Source organism: Nanorana parkeri, unplaced genomic scaffold, assembly GCF_000935625.1.
Source record: "Nanorana parkeri isolate BGI_ZX_2015 unplaced genomic scaffold, ASM93562v1 scaffold363, whole genome shotgun sequence".
In the NCBI taxonomy this organism is placed as follows: domain Eukaryota; kingdom Metazoa; phylum Chordata; class Amphibia; order Anura; family Dicroglossidae; genus Nanorana; species Nanorana parkeri.
Genome location: NW_017306631.1, coordinates 1,106,138 through 1,122,319, shown reverse-complemented (window position 1 = coordinate 1,122,319; position 16,182 = coordinate 1,106,138). Strand labels below are relative to the sequence as shown.

Sequence of the window (16,182 nt, the reverse complement as noted above, 5' to 3'; positions counted from 1 at the left end):
TCCATTATGTCCCTGACCTGCTAGTTGTAGGAATGTTACCTAAGCAACAGAGACGAATTGAACTGAATTGAACATCAGAAGCTTTGTACCCCTGACAGTCACGCTGGGCGTAACGTGTGTTGGGCGGACCTACCTGACGTTGTGGAAATTGGAGTTTGACTTTATTGGCTTTGACATTCAGATTCAAAGGAGGGGTTACACAACCTGCTTCATATTTTTTTTATTGTTTTATTCTTCCAGGTTAAAAACTCAAGGAGAGTATATATTTTTTCTTTTAAAGGGGTTGTAGTGTTTTCTGAAATTATGTTCTTATTTAGGTAACATTGTATAAGAGTTAATCATTGGCATAATGCATAAATGTCCACATAGTAATGGATGGTGCTGTTTAAAAGTAATTGACTATCACTATAAAAGTGTAGCATATTAATGTTTTGTGTGTGTATGCCTAAATTTGAAATATTCAGAAAAATGTATGTTCGCTTTTAATCTCCCAATTTTTGTTTCCACTGTGAATAAGGAGAGCTGAGACATTGTGCAAATTCTTGTTGAGATGGCAACTTCATTACTCTAGTCTGAAGTTGTTCAAGAAAGCAGAGTCAATTCACTTTATAAAAATAGACAAGCTAAACTACATTGAGGCTAATAAGCTGGCCTCACCAGAATATCTGTAGAAAATGCAGTTTTTATGTTAAAATTTTTATATATGTTACAGGGAGTAACAGTACAGTAATGGCACCCTTTGTATCAATTGCATTAGATGTGCTTTAACTTGAGCAGTCATAATCTCAGACTTTTCTTAGGGGTTTTTCCTTTAACATCTTCCTAATTATGTTTCATCTATTCCATTTATGAGCTTTGTTGTCTGTTATCAGGTTTTACAAAATCAGCTATGAAACATAAACTGGTTCTAAACTTTTTTGACCAGTAGTGTACGGTATATATTAATAAGCTTTTCAAAAAGCAATTGAAGGTATATTTCATCAAATAAATGAGACATTTTGTGCATTAAACATTATCAGTCTGGAGCAACAGTATTTTGGAAGGTAATTTCTTTACCATTAAATAAAAAATAATTTAGACTTTGTATGGATGAGATTCCAGGCACTGTGTGCACTTCCTATGTTAACCTCATAGTAGTTTTTTTTTTTTTCTTTTTCCTTCTTGTCCTCATATCCATGTTGAATACTTGCTCTACAGTCGTTTGAAAAAGAAAGTACACCCTCTTTGAACTGTATGGTTTTAAGTATCAGGACATAATATAAATCAACTGCTCCTTAGCAGATCTTAAAATTAGGTAAATACAACCTCAGATGAACAACACATGACACATTACACTGTGTCATTATTATTTATTTTACAAACATAAAGCCAAAATGGAGTGCTGCTCATCTAATGCCTTTGATTAATTGATCATCAGCAAGTGTAACCACCTCTATGAATGCTGAAGTTTTAGCAGTTCGCTGGTCTGGAGCATTCAGGCGCCTGTTAATACAATGCCAAGGAGGAAAGACATCAACAATGATCTTAGAGAAGCAAGTATTGCTGCCCATCAATCTGGGAATGGTTATAAGGCAATTTCCAAACAATTTAAAGTCCATCATTCTACAGGGAGGAAGATTATTCACTAGTGGAAAACATTCAAGCCAGTTGCCAATCTTCCCAGGACTGGACATCCCAGCAAATACACCCCAAGGTCAGATCGTGCAATGCTCAAATTGCAAAAAAACATTTTTTTCACACGACTGTATCTCTTGAAGTGGTTGTTGTGACAGTAAAGTCAGAGCAACTTCATTTAAAAGGGGGTATAGATTTGTATTATGTAATCATGTAATATGTTTACCTGTGCTATCCTTTACTTTAAAACTAAATTTTCTTATTCGTACAGGACCCATGCGGAGTCATAGTTGACTGGATTATACGCAGGTACCTTCACATAATGCTAGTGTGCTGAGGTTATGGATACTTCTCTCTGGATTTCCTCTACCTCTAACTGTTCTACTAAGATTCTAGCTGCACTATAGCCACTATGGCTGTCCATATTTCAACTTCCGGGTTAATGCCTATGGCATTGAGCCTTGGGGATCACACCTGAACCCTGCCACATGAAGACGCAAGGCTGGCCTTCAATGTCACTTGGGCATTAGGCGTTCAGCTTCATGCATAGTGTAGTGCACAGAGTTGGCCACAGGATGCTACAGGTTTAGGGTTGTGGTCCATCAGCCAGTGAAGTCTGGTTCCTGAAAGTGGGTGAAGTTTTCCCTGATTCTTGAGGGACAAAGTGTTGTTGAGTTCGTACGTCGGAGCTAGATCCTAGAGCTTTTGATTCCCCTGCCCTACTGGGCTACGTGGAGCCTTTTTTGGGTTTCACATCCACATTTTGGGGGTACTGGATGCAGAGAGACTGTGGTTCTTTTAAAAGTGCACTTGTGATTGCGACACTTTAATGTCAAGCAAAACAAATGACAAACGCACTCAACTGACCGATTTGGTGCAGGGACACATGGGGGTTCTCAGCTGCCATTGGGATGTGCGGGATCCCTTGTGTGTTCCTATGCCTTTTAAGGAGGTTGGGCTTCCTCCTGACAAACCTGCACCCAATTTGAAATCTTCTGCCCCCATGTGCTCCAAGATGGAGACTCTCATAGTTTAGAGTTAGGACCGCACTATAAGAGGTGCCTTGGCGCGGCGGTGCGGCTTTCACATTTTCTGCAGAAGACGTGTATCCAAACCTCTGTTATTAACCTTAGTGGTGAGACAAGGTTTTACATGCTGACTTGTGAGTGTGCCATGATGCCTTTCTACTGTTTACACTTTAAATAATGTGTTGCAGCTTTGCTGTTATGGGTGCAACATATTTTTATTAGTGTGGCTTCGGTGAGGTGGCCTTGTTTGTATTGGCACCTTTTATCCTACAACTGTGTCACTCTTGTGAATACCCACCAGACTTTGGGAATCTCTAGTGCTATCTTGACTTATTGGGCACCTCAATATACTGCTCTTGCACCTGTTGCATAGGCTTTGGTGGTGTGCACTTGCCTCAGCTTACCTGTAGCCTTCAGTCTTAACACAGGAATGCTTCACCCCTTGTGCTCCACAGTCTATGCTTGTAAGCACTCCTTGGGCCTACCACTACATTTTGGCTGACTACTGCAAGAGGATTTAGGGCTACAGTCGTTGGGGTGGAGGGTAAACAAGCTTCACCCGAGGTTTAGTTAGTGTTCATCTGTTTTCACAAATAAGGTTGCTTCCTTCATCAGATGCCTCTTTCCCTCCTTCAGGGACTCCCCATTTTAACTGTCTAAGCACGGAGGAATTTCAGCTTCTACGTCTGAGCTCTTTGGGGAAAATGTCAGTTCTTGTAGATGCATCTGGCTGCAGGGGCCGTAAGCGTCCCCTCCCTCTGTGTTGTCTGAGTTTGCTAAAGAAGAGGAAGGAGAGTGCTTGGTGCAAGGCAAGAGCATTTTACCCAGGAAATACTATGTGAGACGAGTCCTAACCTTTCTGCAGCTGGGTCTGGATTTGGCCTTCACTTTTAACAAATCTCAGTCTGCTAGGCTGCAATTTATTGGTCAAAACTTTTGTGCAGGATGTTTCCCATTTGGCTCCCTGTGCAACCTCTTGTGGCTCTTTGGAATTTACATTTGATTCACTGCTTCAGAGACCACATTTTGAACCCATTAGTGATATATCCCTTTCTGCTTTCACGTTTAAGGCTGTGATTCTTGTTGCCACATGTCTGAGCAGCCTTGTCCTTTAAGAACTCTATTTGATCCTGTACAAGGACAAGGTGGTATTGAGGCCTAGAGCCTCCTTCTTTCTTAAAGTGGTTTTGGCCTTTCACCTGAACCAGGACATTATTCTTCTGTCACTTTGTCCAGCTCTAGTACATCAGATGGAAATTTCCCTTCATTGCCTGGTTGTAGTTCGTGTTGTGTGGTTCTACCTTGCAGTCTTTGCTATCATTAGAAAGACCTGACACTCTTTTTGTCATATCTGATGGTTCCCCTAAGGGAGAACTAGCTTCTTGCTCTGCCGTTTTTCAGTAGCTCAGACAGATCACTGTTCAAGCTTATGATCTTAAGGCCAAAGTTCCACCTTTTCCTGTAAAAGGGCACTCCAGTAGGTCTGTGAGTGCTTCATGGGAGTTCCAGTATCGGCAACTGTTTCCTAGATTTGCAAGGCTGCCACCTGGTCTTCTGTTCATCTGATGGCACCTTCAGGAATAAGGGCTTTTAGGCAGCCCCCAGTTTTTTCTGTTTTGTTATGATGTTTATTTTTACTGTTGCCCACCTCCCAGAATGCTTTTGGATGTCCCAGTTGTTTCTGAATAACTGAATCCAGTGCTCCTTAATAGACAAGAAGAAAATGGGATTTTTTTTAATCCTATCCGTAAAATCTACAGGTCCCATTCCTCAGTGTTTGTGATCTAATCTTAATACTGCTTTCTACAAAAAGCATGCTGGGAGTGGGAGGTGACCTGACTGGCCAATAGCTTTTAAATTTGCTAGTTTCTAGTTCCTCCTAAAGGCAGCAATATAACCCAATGAAATACTGAATCATGTGTCCTTTAGCCCTCATTCACACTGAGCGTTTTGTAGTGCTTTTTATTGCTTGAAAAAACACACACAAAAATGCTTTCCCAAAAACCCATTGATTTCTATGGCCATGTTCACATCTGAGCATTTTGGCACTTGTAGCAAAATGCCCATCGCTTGAAGAAACTATGGGAGCTTCTTTTTGGCAGATTCTGCACACGCGTAAAAATGTGCAAAGAATGTGGTGTACCCATGAAGACACTGTTGTCAGGTATGAATGAGGGCTGAGGGTTTGTTCACACCATGTCCGTTGATCTGAGTTTTTCCCCACACAACCGCACATATACACTGAGTGGCCAGATTATTATGACCACCTGACGTTTGTAGGCTAATTAGCTATAATTTCGCGCTGAAGTTGCTAGAGGGCCAGACCATTATAAATAGGGAAGCAGGTTGTTTACCACGACAGTAGAAGTGATTTTTTTTTCTGAAGATATGGGTAAACAACATAACCTCTTTATTATTGATTCATACATGAGAAGGAGATAAGACCTGCAATAGCTAAATACAACCTCCTAGAAAAAATACGACCCACTGCAAGAACTCAGTCCAAGGCCAATAAGCCGAGAATCAATTGCATCTCTTTTAAAGTAACCTTTCTTTCTAATTATGTTAAATAGGATAATTTTCAGTTTGACAATTTTCTCAATAGGGAGCCTGAATTCCATTCTGGAAGTATCAATAATTATGCCTAAAAAAATCCAAAGAAACGGTTGGAAAATCTGTTTTGTCATGCGCTAAAGGAATACCGAAATCACTGCATACATCCATAAAAGTATTGAGGAGACTTTGACAAGTGCCTGAACTAGCTGGGCCCATAAAAGTCATTCAAATAGTGGATAGAAGGAGAACCTGCTCTGTTTTTTAACCACCCATTCAACAAACGTAGAAAAAGCTTCAAAATAACAGCATGATAACAAGCAACCCATTGGGAGGCACTTGTTGAAGAAAAATTGATTATAAAAATAAAATCAAAGAGAATTAAACTAAAGGGGGCTAATAGGCAAAAGCCTAAAAGCGGATTTAATATCTGTCTTACCTAAAATGGCATCGACACCTACATTTCTAATTTTATCCACTGCTTCATCGAATAAAGCAGTGGAAACAGAGGATAGCAACTCATCTAAGGCCTGGTCACTTAAGGCCTGGTTCACACCTAGGCATTTTTGAGCAGTAGAAAAAGCACTTTAAAACACAAAAAAATCCCATGATTTTCAGTAGCTCCTGTTCACACCAACAGCAAATGCTGAAAAAAGTACAGCTTTTTTTTTGTTTTAGCAGTTTTTTCACAGAGACTTTAATAGAAACGCCAGGAAATGCTCAGCAGAAGCACGGTGCACATTGTTGTGCGTGTTTTTGCGCTATTTATGTGCGTTCGTCCACTGACTGTTTCTTGAGCTACCAGGTGCGCACGTTTTTACGCGCACAAAAATGTGCCAAACGTGCAAAAAAAAGCATGCTGAACCTGTGCATAGTAACGCACAAAAACGATGCCACCTCCGTGTGAATGGGGCCTTAAAGAATCACCTTGCGAAAAAGACAAGTGATAAATCTGTAAGCACCCTTTTTTTTTCTTCCTAGGAGCGATACCTAAAGGAGAAAGCCTAAAATTCTGAAAAGGATAACTGAAAGGGTCTGCTACCCGACATTCTTTAATTTCTTTAAAAATGTTTTCTTTAACTATATGATGGAGATTTTCTTTGGATTTTAGATTAAAGTACATCCAGAACCCTCAAAAGATGTAAGCCCAAAAAATTCATCAAAGTGTTCACATAGGAGAAATGCTGTCCGTTTGTGTTTGTACTGATGTAACACCCTTTGGAATAAATTCCCTAGCCTGCTGCTGAGTTGTTTGGGGCAACTTTAAATGCGCATGCATGCCAATATCTGAATGAGCCAGGCCACTTACATTGGCTGTCATTAAAGGCGAAACAAATGTGGCTAGATCCTTCAATGCCATCTATTCCTCATATTCCCAGGGACTGTCTATTTAAATAGCTAAGACCCTTACTGCTGACATTCTTCACATTAAGTTTTGTTGTTAAGGTTTGTTGTTCTCCATCTGCCTATTGATTGGGTCCCCCTGACTTTGGCAGCTGTGTATGTTGCCGCCCCCCCCCCCCCCAAATCCCATGGGGGCTCACATTTATTGGTGGTTTTAAATGAAGCATTTGACATTGGGATCCTCTCGCCCTCTATGCGTGAAGCCCTCATAGTTTTGATTTTGAAACCTGGTAAGGACCCTACTAACTGCGATTCATATTGCTCTGTATCCCTGATTAATGTAGATGCCAGGTTTTTGGAAAAAATCCTGGTTATGCGTAATAATAAATATATTTAATCTCTAATCAATAGCGATCAGGCAGGTTTTATGCCGGGCCGCTTCACCAAGATGAACATACGTAGATTATTTACTAAGCTCCAGTTCTCACATACCACTGTAGAGGGTCGGACTCTGGTCTCCCTTGATACACATAAGGCTTTTGATAGAGTGGAATGGCTGTATTTGTTGGCAGGTATTACATCTTTTTGGTTTTGGTCCTCATATGATCCAATGGGTTAGGATTATCTACAACTCCCTAGTGGCTAGGCTACAGGTCAATAAGGATGTTTCTCCTCCCTTTTGTATTTCTAGGGGGACTAGACAGGGTTGTCCCCTTTGGCCAATCCTATTTGCTCTGGCAATTGAACCGCTGGCAGCCTGGATACTGGAATCCACTTCGTTGTGTGGCCTGGCAGTGCTTGACGTAGAGGAGCGTATATCCTTGTATGCTAATGATACACTGATTTATCTATCTGACCCTAATCGCTCCCTGGCTCACCTTCACTAGCTGGAGGAATATGGTTACTACTCTGGCTTCAAAGGTAATGGGGACAAGTCTGTTCATTTTCCCTTGGATGCAAATACGATTGCTTATATACATCCCATGTCCAAATTGAGAGTGGCACATGAATTTAACTATTTGGGTGTCAGGGTTCAGCTTCCCCTTTCCTCTTATATTGAGAACAATTTAGTCCCCGTGATCGACGAAACAGTGGTGGGATTTGCCTTTGGACATTATGGGAAGGGTCAATATTATTAAAATGATTCCCGTAAAAGTATTTCCGTAAAATTAACTCTATACGTATATCATTTCTATGGCAGGGGCGTAGTCCTAGAGGGTGTCTGGAGGTGTTCAAGCTTCCTTGTTCTCTGGCCGGTTTGGCCTTTCCTAATTTTCAAGTATACTATCTGGCCACTCAGTTAGTGGTGGTTCACGATTGGCTGATCCCTCATATGGGAAATGCCTGCATGGCATCTGAAGCTGCCATACTTACCTCTTTTGAATCTCTCCAAAATGCTATATATAGAGCGATTTCCAGTTCGCATTCAGGTACTGCTCTTATTTCTGTGACGCTATCTATACTTAGGTTATCAATTGGCTTTCTGTAGATGCCTGGTCCCATTCCCCCTACTCCTCTCCATGGGATTCCTTCTTTCCTGGAATTACTGCATCTTCCATCAGCTACCTTTTTTGTCCTCGATGGGAGTCAAATCGCTGACTCATTTATTTAGGAATGGACTCCTGCTCAACTTTTTGCAACTCGGAGAGGAGCTGCAGCTCTCTCTTGCTGCCTTTTTGGCATATTTCTAATTGCTGCATGTGGTCCGTTTTGGGTCGACTTCTTTAATTCTGGTCCAGTCTCCTCTTGAACAATTGTTACGCAGGGACATTTACTGTAAATTGATTTCCACATATTATGCAGAGCTCATGGCCACTAGATCTTCTAGATTTGATAAACGTAAAAATAAGTGGCAGGCTCTCATCCCGGACCTGGACCTAGATGAGTGGAATGATTTTTGAAGACTCATATCTTCAGAAAAAAATCTCTTCTACTGTCGTGGTAAACAACTGGCTTTCCTATTTATAAGCAATTTCAGTGCGAAATTATAGCTAATTATAGCTAATTTGCCTACAAACGACCGGTTGTCATAATAATCTGGCCACTCCGTGTATGTCCTCTGTGATAGCTTCCAGAAATAGAATTTTGCAAATTAAGTTTTTCTACCAGGTCTACTATATCCCTTCACTTTTGTGTACTTTTGGTCTCCACATTGCTTTAAGCGCATGGCCAGAGGGCAGATTTCTTTCACTCCTTTTGGTCTCGCCCACAAATATGTACCTTCTGGTCTGAAGTTAACTCTTTTTCTGGAGACTTGTTTGGGTCTCCCAAATATATGTAATCCCTCCTTTTGCCTATTGGGAATGTTTGGTGAGCTAGCGTTGGATTCTGGGGCTCAGAACCTTATTCGTATCCTCCTGTTTTATGCCAAGAAATCCATTCTTCTAGTGTGGAGTAGCCCTGAGGCTCCTTCTCTGAGTTGCTGTGCTGGAAGCATATAATTGAACCTTCTTTACAAACTTACTTATGAATAGCGGGGCAATCCACAGCACTTTGATCACATCTGGGGTCCATGGTTGTCCTTTTATTGCCAAGGCTGTTGATCCTTCCTGAGTTGTCTTGGACATAGTGTCAATGTGTTATTGTATTCCTTGCTGATCCTATTATATGTACTGGAGACAATGCTATATTTATTTTACTATCCTTGTGTACCAAGACTGTAATCTTAGTTATATATGTTTGATTTCTGTTTTTTGTTTGTTGATTTAGTTCTTTTTCTGTTTTTTATTTTATAAAATCTTTCTATAAAAAACATCTTTATAAAAAAAAAGCAAAACAAATATATTTTCTATAGCGGGATGGTGTGGTAGAGGTTGACTGCGTAACCATCGATGGTCTTTGGGGTAGAAAAAGTCTGAGCCCCAAAGCCCAATATCCTTAGTACCCTATTTTAAGCTAGGATGAACTGATTGCTTCTGTCTAAACGATTCATCATAAGAGAACCAGGCAATTCCATTGAAATTCTTATAACCTTCTAAAATTATTTCAATATGTTGAAACAAACCGATGCTCTTTTCAGGGAATTTTTCACAAATTTCACTAGAATATATGCAAAAAGCCTTTAACTAATTGTTAAAAGTTATGTCAACCGGCCGACATCTATCTTCTTCAGCTCTATCACCCTTCTTATCATTCCTAGAAATAAATTATTTGGAGGAAGGAAGAAGTGGTAATAAATCAATAAAACCTCCCTGCAAATTCTGGATATCAGGAGACTCCTCTCTTCTTCTGCATCTGGAAACTGGAAAGCTGTGTCCAATATGGGAACTAGGTGGCTTGCTGGCGTCCCATGCTCTGTTGTGAACTGTCCCCAAAGGCTGGGTTGACAGCGCAGCTGGTTGTCCTGGCGACTGGTCCGGCTTCACATTTGGCAGCCCAGTAATTGGGACTTGCCCATCTACCGTTCTGCTCCACCTGGCACTGCCCCCTCCAGCTGTGGCCCCCCTCCTCTTGGCTCCCACAATACTTGTTGTCTCAGGGGAGAAGAAGGAGACACTCGTCGGGGCAGTGAAGGAATGTATACCCGACTCTGCTTCCTCCACATTTTGGAAGGAGAGACTCCCATTGCTCTGTCTCCAGACACTCCCCACTGCTGACCAGGAAAATCTTCTGCCGGCGCCTCCTCTGCCTGCTGCTGGGCTTCAGTATGATGCAGTTCCGCTTGGCCATGCTCCTTCCTCTTCCCACAGCAGTCCTCCGTAGGCTCCCTGCGCGAATCTGCAGAAGAGGACTGAGTCCCGGCGGCAGCTTGACCCGACGACTGATGTAAGGAAAGGCATCTCACTCGCCTCCCCCTTCTTCCCCAGCTCTCTCCAGCAATTGACGAATGAGGGTCTTCATGTTGGCTTAGAGAAAACCCTTGTGAGCTCCATTATTATTGCTCAGTATTATACCTCTGGAGGCTCTTTCCCAACTGGCAACCCTAACAGCCAAGAGCCCCTTCTTATAAACCCTTTGACCCTTCTGGAATTTTCCAAGGGGTCAGCTGATCGCCTTCTAGAAAACTCCAAGGGGTCAGCTGATGGAAACCATCCCCCACAATGAGCAATTGAAACAGCTGGCAGAGAAAAAAGGGGGGTCCAAGAAACTGCGAGCTGTCGCAATCTCTTGGGGGATGGGGGCCTTAAAAAAAAGGTTCTCCCCTTTCCATTTATTCTTCCAGAAACATAAGATGTTGTGTCTCCATCACATATATACAGAGCCACATGTATACGGAGACACAGACACATGTGCTAAAAAAAAAAAAAAAAGCGCATGTGTCTGTGTGTCCCTTCTGAAGCAGGGGCAGCCATATCTGCTTGTTACATTTGCAAATTCTGGTTCCTGCTTTATATTCTTTACACAATGCTTACTATTCCTTACATACAATGCCAAGTCTATGAGTCAGCCAACTCAATGTAAACAATGTACTCCCTCTCTGGCAGATGTCTAACTGGTCAAAACAAATGTAATTAGAGTGATTTGTATACTGAACGTTTACTAGTGACTGAACTAGATACTGCTTTATTTTAAAAGATACTGTCATAAGAGGTAATAGAGGCTGCCATTACTGAAACTTCCTTTGAGACTTCTAGTACCTTGCTGTTATTTTGATGCCTTGACTGTACTGCTGTTGCTGACCCTGAAGTATAGAGTTAAGTAGTTATGACACTTTTCTGACGCTCATTTACTGCATGTTTGTTCAAGTACTGTAGCTGAAAATTTCTGAAATCAGATACAGGCAATCATGTAGCATTTTAAAAAGAAGGCCTTACAATGACAGTCCCTCAATACTTATTTCATGACAGAAGTATTGCAGAAAATGTAAATCACGTTAAAAATCACTTTAGGGTAAACACCACAATAACTCAAATGATGTGCTCACCAAAAAGAATTAAAATTTTTGATGAAAACTTTTTTCTTTTACTGTTCCTCTATGTTCTTCTTAGTAGCTGCTGTTTGATATAAACGTGCATGGTTTTTCCAGTGTATTTGCACATATGTTCTTTTTTTCTTTTCTTTTAATTCACATCTTTGCCATGTTTTTTTGTGTTTTGTCAGGCGAGATAAGCTTTGGATTTGCATGGAGTTCTGTGGAGGAGGCTCTTTACAAGATATATACCATGGTAAGAAAAATATACGATAACCACTTTGTTTCCGTAGCAATGTTTACATTTTTGTAGACGTGTTAAAATCTGAATGTTTGGCTAGAAAACTGCTTAAAACCCCCAAACAATTATATATTTTGTGAAAGCAGAGGCCCTGTAGAATAAATTAAAAAAAATGCTAGTTGTAATTTTTTTCAAGTCACACGATATTTGTGCAAATGTTTATGAAAACAATATTATTAGGAAAAAGTACACAACAGGGGTGTGGAAATTAAAACAAAAACCTACCTGTCCAAGGATTAAAGAGGGGACCCAATCTACTTGTCCCTCATGACAATCTACTTGTCCTGATACAATAAATAATTTTAACCAAAACCCTCTTTAACCATGCAAAGAAGCGCTTCTCATTGGTCGGCATGGTCACCTGACCACGCTGACCAACGAGTGGTTGCAATTTGCGAGCAAAATTAAAAATATTTTTTAATTTTATGGGGTACAGATAGTACACACGTACTGGCGGAGGGTAAGGACCCGAAAGGTAAGTATAGTGCTGGGGGTGGGAATGTGGGGAGTGGGGGAGAGAGGGCCAAATTTGAGCGGATAAGTCCATTTTCCCAAACCACATGGGAAAGTGAACTTACCTTTTAATGCGCATTGTGTGTCTTAGAGAGCACTGCTTATTCACATGCAGATGACTGCAGGGCCAAGGTTGGTTTTATTTTATTTTTTCTTTTATTGTTTTACTTTATCACTTCATTACTTTACTTTATCACTTCATTTTTAAATTTGTATTTAATTTTTTTGTACTGTTTTTTATAATTTTTTTTAATTTTATTAATGTTCTTCTGAACAATGCTCTGTGCAGAGAATTAATTAATAAACTCTCTCCCCCATGAGAACCAGCAGTTAACACTTAGCACGATTGCTGGTTCTCAGTCTACTCTTGGTTATAATGATCTCGAACCAATCTTTCCAATTATGTGATCACATGTAGGCTAAAGCCTCCACTGACAAAAATTAAGACCTTTTGCCTGCAGATGAACACTTTGGTGCTATCTTTTGATATTGTAACTGTCAGAATCGGTTTCATTATTGGAAATTAGAATTAAATAAAAATAGTTTAAAGTGTATCTATTATTTTTTATGCTTATTTGTCAGCCTGTTATAAAGTAAAAGCAGGATTTGTTTTTTTGTTATAAATATTTGCTGGCTATCATGTACCTGGTGAGAGGTAAATTTGTTACAGAAATTAACATTTTTGACTACCTATCTAGGATAGAAAGTGAAAAGAAAAATCTCCCCAAAAGGCTGAATTTGCACCACGCTTGTTGCATTCTGCGCACCTCGACACAAGCTAAATGCGCGTCAGTTGATTTGAGTGCAATAATATGATTGTGTATTATTGTGTATTTTGTTTGGTTCACAGCTGGGGCCAAAATACTTTACTCTTTTCATAATGCACATTGCAGCTCTTTGTAATGTGTTGTTACACGTAGTAGTGTAGTGCACTATATTTAAATGTACCATGTTTTATTGTCACACAGTGCATACCAATGCATCATGGAGGTGTGAATTGGACTTATAAAAAACAATTGATTTCAGCTTGTCATTACCTTGGACCTGCATTGAGAAATGTAGCCCAACACACTTGAAGTGAATAGGCCCTTCAGGATTCCCTACTCTATCCAAAACTGAAAGTTTTGGCTTTAGATATACTTTGTCTAAAAGTGTTCAAGCTACCAGCAAGGTTTCATACAATAGGGGCTTGATTGGACCAGATAATCACTTCAGTCAAGTTTTCCTTTTGCTTAACAATTAGAGAGATTCTAAAATTAGAGTTTCCTCCTATCAGGAGGAATAGTGTAGAGCAGGCCTCAAAATTTCCACTCGCCCCATCGCAATTGGCGAGTTAAAATTGCGGGGGAGGGGGTGGGGGAGTGGAATGTCAGCGATGGGGTGCACTGCCGGCGGGACCAGGGATGGGACACTATCGCCGCGGCGATCGCTCGCTTATGTTTTCTGTCTTTCTTGGCTGCTGCAGATACAGAGCGGCCGAGAAGAAGAGAGAACTGAAGCGAACGATCACCGCGGCAGTAGTGTCCCATCCAGAGCCGGCACTAGCTCTCTGCGCTCTCTCTCCTCCCGGGCCGCTGCAGCTTCAGCTCCACGTAGCGGGCACTCAGAGAGTTGGCTCTGATCGCACCTGTCAGCGCTCCCTCTCTCTCCTCCCAGCCGCTCTGAAGCTGCAGCGGTTGGGAGGAGAGAGAGGGAGCGCTGACAGGTGCGATCAGAGCCAACTCTCTGAGTGCCCGCTACGTGGAGCTGAAGCTGCAGCGGCCAGGAGGAGAGAGAGGGATCGCTCAGCGGTATGATCAGAGCATTATTAAAGAGTGCGTCATACCCTGACTTCTGTACTGTGCGTCATACCCTGACTTCTGTACTGTGCGTCATACCCTGACTTCTGTACTGTGCGTCATACCCTGACTTCTGTACTGTGCGTCACACCCTGACCTCTGTACTGTGCGTCACACCCTGACCTCTGCACTGTGCGTCACATTGCTGACTTCTGCACTGCGGGTCACATTGCTGACTTCTGCACTGCGGGTCACATTGCTGACCGGTGTACTGTGCGTCACACAGCTGGCCTCTGTATTCTGCATTGCACCACTGACTTCTGTACTGTGCGTTGTTACTGATCTTTGTACTCTGCGTCACACCGCTGACCTGGCGAAGTTAAGGCTGGGGCAACTGGTGGCGAGTAACTTTTAAGGTCTGGCTAGTAGCTTAGGACTTGAAATTTTGAGCCTTGGTGTAGAGTATAAAAAAAATACCACCAGGCCTGTACTCCTTACATTACTTTTTTAAATTAAAGATCTCCCTTTAGGATCCAGATATTAGTAAGGATGATGTGGATTATATTTATGTAGTAATATTACCTCTGATGATTTATTTTTTCTAAGAGATGATAGTAAAGTAGGTGGAAAACAAAATTGGAAGTGTTTGAAGGAAGAAAGATGGGTTTCTTGTAATCGAACACCATCTGGAGTATATATTTTTTAAAACTCATTATTGAATTAATCATATTTTTTGCCATTGTGTGTAAGCTGGGTATATTGGATAAAGTGAGAAAGAGAAGAGAAAAAATAATGGGAGCAATGACAACCGAAGTCTAAGCAGGGACCATTTTTTTGGCGATTTGAGGATTTTCTTGGATTGCATTCCCAAGTTCTTATTAGAGAGTATCATTTCCATTTTAAATTGCCAGATTTATAAGCAGACTCTTTCTGGGTGTTTTGTGCAATTTAAGATTAGCATTCTCTAAGGTTTTTAGCAGGCCAAGACCTCAAAATAAGTCTTGGCTGTTATTTGGGTTCAAGACCCCTTCTTTAATAGATAGAGTTTGAAGATGAAACCCATACCTGTATGCAATCCAATTTTTGTGTTAGCATTGTAACTAGGCACAATATGCTGCATTTCATCAGTAAAATTGTAGACCGATCATTTAAATGTTGTAGGTAATAGTCTTAAAGTATGGGAAGCGAAGTATTGGTGACAGTGACCTTCTTCTCCATTGATTACTTCAGTGCATTTCAGCATGAAATAGTTTAATGTGCTGACAGTAATAGACATAGAATAACACAAATGTGGAGAACATCCTGCTTGCTGTCCTCTGTCTTAATCTCCAAGTTGCAATTTAGAAGGGATCTATGACCTAACCTTTAGTTCTCTTCAGGGTCATAGTAGACCATACATTAATGTCCTCCAGTGACCCAAAACTCAGTATATAGCAGGCTATTTAATGTACTTAAAGTGAAGGAAATCTGGAGTCACTAAAGGTGGCCATACACTGTACAACCCTCGCAAGACTTTTGTCTTGCGTGGGTTGTAAAGTAATTAAAAAAACGTACGATCTGCCCATCTTGGACAGGCATATCGTACTTGCGATCATCGCAAGCCCGCCCCGCTGACGGGCGGGCTTCTGATGACTGCAATGCTGAACGGGCAGTGTGCAGTTGTCGAATAAGCACGCCACTAACCCGCCGAGAATCATAGGATTCTCGGCGGGTTTTCCAGCCTGCTTGTTCGACGGGAGACGTGCGATCGTACAGTAGAAACAGTCACACGCCTTCCATATACTTTGCAATTATCGTACGATCGCGGGATTTCCCGCGATTCTCGTACGATAATCGCACAGTGTATGGGCACCTTTAGAAGAAAAATGAATACATACATTATGTAAATAAGTAATTAATAAAAGCAAACCTGAACACTACTATGATTACCAATACCCAATACATAATTTCCAAACCTATAGTGTTAAAATAGCTGCATTTTAAAATATTTTTTTACATTGAAAAAAACTGTTTTACTTACCGTATTTGCCGGCGTATAAGACGGGGTTTGAGTCCCAAAAAAATCGCCCGAAAATCGGGGGTCGTCTTATACGCCGGGTATACTTCGGTATACTGTATGTAGCTTCGGCTACATACAGTATAACGCGCTGAGCCAATCACGGCAGGGCTTGTATTCTTTAATACAAAGACTGTGTTTACTGA

General features: G+C 41.1%; 1 protein-coding gene across 1 annotated transcript in view; it reads left to right on the top strand.

The window, feature by feature from the left end:
- The window catches only part of MAP4K3 (mitogen-activated protein kinase kinase kinase kinase 3), a 285,095-nt gene that overhangs the window by 49,822 nt on the left and 219,091 nt on the right, over positions 1-16,182 (top strand). Inside the window, exon 4 of the mRNA XM_018558848.1 lies at positions 11,580-11,644. Within this exon, the coding sequence (XP_018414350.1) occupies positions 11,580-11,644 (65 nt within the window). The remainder of the gene's footprint in view (positions 1-11,579; positions 11,645-16,182) is intronic.